Here is a 5,113-nt window from a genome sequence, read left to right on the forward strand (position 1 = left end):
CCTCTCCAGTACACGGGGGGGGGGGCCCAGGACAGTGTCAGGCCACGGACGAGGCTCAGCAATCGAAAATGATGGAACACGTAGAGTATCTTCTCTATCGTAATGGAAAGAAGCTGGAAATTCAGAGAAAGATCATTGGAATCCACAAATATGGGTGAATTAAACACCACTGTTAGACAATCACTGGGTCCAAGAAGAATTCAAACAGAGGGTGGAAAATGCTTTGAGGTAAATTAGAAAAACACAAAGACCCAGAGCTTGAGAGATGCAGCGAGAGCTGTACTCAGAGGGAAAATGATACATTTAAACTCTTGCCTTTCAAAAAAAAGATCTCAAGCCAGCAATTTAGCTTTGTACTTGAAGAATCAATAAAAGCAAGAGCAAATTAAATCCAAGGCCCACAAAAGAAAGAAGAGAAGGGTTAGTGTACAGGTAAATAAAATAGAAGGTAGAAAAACAATAGAATCAATGACGCTGAAATTTTAGTTCTTTGAATAGAGCAACAGAATTGAAAAGCTTTCATTATACCGACTGAAAACACAAAATATATGGACGTATCAGCACTGACCTTATAGAGATAAAATGATTGTAAAACAGTACCGTGAATAGGACAAACAGGACATAGTGAACAAATCACCGTAAGGATGCTAATGCCCCGACCTGAGGTCTTACTGTTGCTCTTTGTTTCTTCCTATAGCTTGGAGTTACTGGCACAGCCTGTGCGTTTCACCCTGGATTAGCATTACTTGCAAGCCAGGTCTACTCGCAGTCCACCTCTCAGCTTGTGTATCTGTGAATGTGCTGTGCTCACTCTCTTTTTAAAGGGTAATTTTTCCAGGTGCAAACTCTTCTTGGTCAAGAGTGTCTCCCTCACCCCAGACTTTTGATGCTGCATTCAGCTCTCCCTGACCCCACTGTTTCTGACGAGAAGCCACTGTTAACCTGTCTGAGCGCACTCAGGATCCTCTGTGATTCTGACTCATGATGGTTTGATAATCAGGTGTCTCCACGCAGCTTTACTTGAGCTTATTCTGCATGGAGTCTCATGGAGTCTATGCGTTTCTTGAAAGTTTAGATGTGTGTGTCTTATGAAAACTAGGAGTGCTTCAAATTGTGTTGCTCTTTCCTACTTCTCTCCTTCGGGAGCTCCTGAGAAGAGTACTTTGGTATTCTAGAGGGTGTCCCACAAGTGTCTTAAGATTTGTTCCCTTTGCATTTACAAAAATGTTCTTTAGACTACCATATTTTAGTGTATCTTCATGTTCACTAATTCTTGTACTGCACAAACCTCTTTAAACCCTAGGGGTCATTTTTCATGTCCATTATTGTACTTTTTGATTCCAAAATTTTTATTCTATTCTTTTAAATATTTCTCCCTTTGTTGATGCTCTGTATTTGATGAAACCTCATTCTTCTGGTTCCTCTTCGTGCTTTGTCCATAGAATGAGATATTTTGTGTATGTTTGGCAGGCTTGATCCAAAGGTGTTGTGTAGCAAGCGCACACGTTCTGAGCCTGCTCAGGAGCATTACCTGTTCATTGACCATCCATCTCAGTGCCCAGGTCCTATTTCCTGTTTCTTGGATGCCTGATAACTTTTGTGGGAACTGGACAGAACCATTGCAATGGAATAACTCTGAACATCAGATTCCCTCCCCATTAGTGTGCCAGGGGTGAGTTCCCATTTCTTGCAGTTGCTTGTTTTTCTGTTGTCATGTTTGTAAAGTAGCTTTGCAATAATGGCATTGTTCTTCCTTCTGGTCACCGTCCCACTAACTTAGTGCTCAGACAGTGATTCGCCAGAGTTAACCCCTCAGGTTATGGCTTGGGTCATCAATGTTCCCCAAGGCCACGTGTGAAGTCCTGGTCCCCAGCTGGTGGGCGGTGGTGGAACCCTTAGGAGATGAGTTCTCTCGGGAAGAAGTCGTCACTGGGGCTGTGCCCTTGAAGGCGACACTGGACCCCAGCCCCTGCCTGTTTGTCTCTTGCTTCCCAGCTTCCCTGAGGCGGGCAGCTCCTCTACCACACACTCACACCAGGATGTTCTGCTCATTTCAGGTCCACACGACACACAGCCAACCATGGACTGAAATCACGAAACTGTCAGCCCAGTCAGCCTTTCCTCCTTATAGGTTGTTTGCCTGAGGTATTTTGTCACAGTGATGGAAAGCTGACTAACACAAGTGCAGCCAAAAATATTTTTCTGCTGGGTTTATTTTTTCTAAGGCCCTGTTTGTATTTTTGTGTTGAGCACACCCTCAACTCCAGCAGGACAGTTCATACCTGCCTTTCCTTTTGCCTCTTGCTGTGCCTTCACTTCCTCCTCTGACTTCACTTCCTGTTCACACCTCTACTTCCTGCTCACACCTCTACTTCCTGCTCACATATCCATTTCCTGTTCATGCCTTCACTTCCTGCTCACATCTCCACTTCCTGCTCACTTATCCATTTCCTGGTCATGCCTTCACTTCCTGCTCATCTCCATTTCCTGCTTGCGCAGAGTTTGAAGTTCAGCCCCAGATGATCACTGAGAGCTGCTCAGGGTTTTTCTGAGCATTTGCCCTCCAAGGGCTTGTGTGGGGCCTTTTAGACTCCCAGGGATGTGCAGAATCTTTCAAAGCCCACATTTCTCTAAGCACCTCATCCAGCAGCTTTTCCTCCTAGGTTTTTGCAGTGCCTGTTGCTTTCCCAGCTGACATCTTTTGCACTTGGTGATGGCAGTTAGCTCACCCCTCTTTCCCTATCTTACCAATTCCCTTTGTATACCTACTTCTACACTGCAAGTCCTGAGTTAGGAGAAACCGAGGCAGGCAGTTTGTGTGGTCCTTCGGCGAGCTCCACTCTCCTCAAAGGAGACTGCTATATTTCCTCGGAAATAAGGACAACCTGCTTTCCCAGCACCAGGACCTGCACTGTCACCTGCCAGTCTATATCCAACTAGGGCCTGTGTGGCACGTGGGCAGAAATGCCACAGTGCCCTGCTGGGCCAGCTGATTTCTCTGGCTTGACTGTTCTTTCTATAGTGCGGTGTCCTCACCCTTTTGGCACAAGGAACACATTTCTTGGAGGATAGTTTTTCCGTGGTACAAAGTGGATTCAGGGTTAGCTTCTCGGAAGAGTGTACAACCTGAACCCCTGACACACAGTTCACGGTAGGGTTCTTGCTCCTGTGAGAATCCAGTCCCACCACTGCTATCAAGTGAGGCAAGCCCAGCGCCGCTGTGGACACAGCTGAATCTTCACTCTCTAGACCTCTGCTCACCTCCTTTGAACCTCAGGGCTCCTAATGGCCAGGGATGGTTTGCAGGACTCCTGATCTAGGACTGTTTTCTACACTTCAGATGAAGTTTCCCAGAGTTTTTGTTGCTGTTTGTTGCCGGTTTTGTCTATGCCCTTGGGTGACCCTGCCCGTGTTTCCGATGTCACTCTGGGCAGGGCTGCTGGGACAGTCCTCCTGGGGAGTGGTCAGCACCTCAGCAGTGAAGGCTGGCAAACCCCACATCTAGGAATCCAGGCAGCAAGGCTGGCTCTTGTGCTGGGAGGCGTGTCGTTGGGACACTCCCTGTGGCGTCACCTGTAACTGTCAGTGAGATCCCGATGAGACCCCCACACTGTGCAGACCTCACTGGAGAGCTGGAACCTCAACTTTGGTGACACGTGTTCCCCACTCCAATGCTGTACGCTGTGAGGTCCACGCTGTGCAACATCCCATTGTGAAGCACACCGGACTCTTCGAGGGCAGTGCAGTGACTGTCACCTGTGCCACTGTAGTTCAGGACAGAGCCCTCAGATTCACTCCGTTGGGCAGAAATGCACCTGGCCACACATGTGCCCCACCCCCTGGATCTCCTCTCTCCCTGTCCTGGGCTTCTGCCATTCCCTGTGCCCATGCCGGCCTGCCGGTGGGGACTCTGGGGCTGAGTCTTGGCCTCGTACAGAATTCGGGGCCACCTCAAGGGTGTGCACCATAGCCCAGGATACCTAGCGGTTCCCTCAGGGGCCCTATTGGGCCCTGGACCAGCTCAGGCCAGCATCTCCCTGGCCTCCCACCTCCAGCTCAGCCGCATTCAGGTGACCACAGAACTCCTAGGCCCTGGGCAGAGTGGCATCATCTGCAAGGCGGGAACATTGGTCAGAGCTGGGCAGTGCCTGTGGGATGGTCCGTGGGCCTCTACAGACCATCAGAGCTGGCGGGGCCCAGCAGCAGACACAGAATGAGGGGAAGGGCTTCCAGGTCACATGCGGGTACCTGAGGGCCTGAGGCCAGGGCCAACCTCTGCCCCTCCCACCCCGAGTGCCTCGAACACAGAGAGATAGGGCAGCGGAGGCTTTATTGGTGCTCGGGGACCAGCAGTGACACTGCTGAGTTTAATGTGCCTCACACCCCAGGAAGGATGTGGTCAAGGGCCAGGATCGGGGAGACCAAGAGCAGGGTGGGAGGAGCTGGTGAGAGTCTCAGGTGCCCACAGGGGCTGGGCTGCTGAAGGAGGAGAAGGACCGATGCTAGGTATGTTGGCAGGGAGGTCAGGGCATCCAGGGCCTGGAGGAGGTGGGACCTGAGCCTCCTGGCTCTTTTGGGATGAAGTTGATTAGGAAGTGAGCAGCAGGACTTCTGGCCCAGGGAGAGGCCACAGCAGGCTGGGTGGGGGTAGGTGGGGCAGCAGAGCAGGGACACACAGGAGGCCGGGTGGCAGCAGCTGGGCTAGCAAGAGGAGGAGCAGCAGGAGGGGGCTGGCACACAGCAGGTGGGTCTGCAGATGGGGCAACAGAGCAGGGACATGGAGGAGGAGGAGGGTGTGCAGCAGACCGGCTTGCAGCAGACGGGCACACAGCATGTCGGCTGGCATGGGGAGCAGGAGCAGCAAGCCAGCTGGCAGTCAGACTGCTGGCAGCAGGAGGAGGAGGAGGTGCCGGAGCAGACTGGGATGCAGCAGACAGGTGTGCAGCACACAGGCTTGCAGCAGACGGACTCACAGCAGGACGGCTGGCAGGAGGAGGAGCAGCAAGCCGGCTGGCAGCTCAGGCTGGACTCACAGCTCACTGGGGTGCAGATGAGGCTCAGGCAGGGGGCCGGGGCGCAGCAGCTGGGCTGGCAGCAGCTGGGGGCGCAGCAG

General features: G+C 51.7%; 2 protein-coding genes across 2 annotated transcripts in view; one reads left to right on the top strand and one right to left on the bottom strand.

The window, feature by feature from the left end:
* Tspear (thrombospondin type laminin G domain and EAR repeats) overlaps positions 1 to 5,113 on the top strand; it is a 161,899-nt gene that overhangs the window by 76,431 nt on the left and 80,355 nt on the right. The gene's annotated exons all lie outside the window — the stretch shown is intronic.
* The window catches only part of LOC104870711 (keratin-associated protein 10-6-like), an 8,528-nt gene continuing 8,116 nt past the window's right edge, over positions 4,702 to 5,113 (bottom strand). The window contains 1 exon segment of the mRNA XM_033755925.1: positions 4,702 to 5,095. Coding sequence (XP_033611816.1) covers positions 4,702 to 5,095 — 394 coding nt within the window.

Source organism: Fukomys damarensis, unplaced genomic scaffold, assembly GCF_012274545.1.
Source record: "Fukomys damarensis isolate Sample0158 unplaced genomic scaffold, DMR_v1.0_HiC HiC_scaffold_24, whole genome shotgun sequence".
Classification (NCBI taxonomy): Eukaryota; Metazoa; Chordata; class Mammalia; order Rodentia; family Bathyergidae; genus Fukomys; species Fukomys damarensis.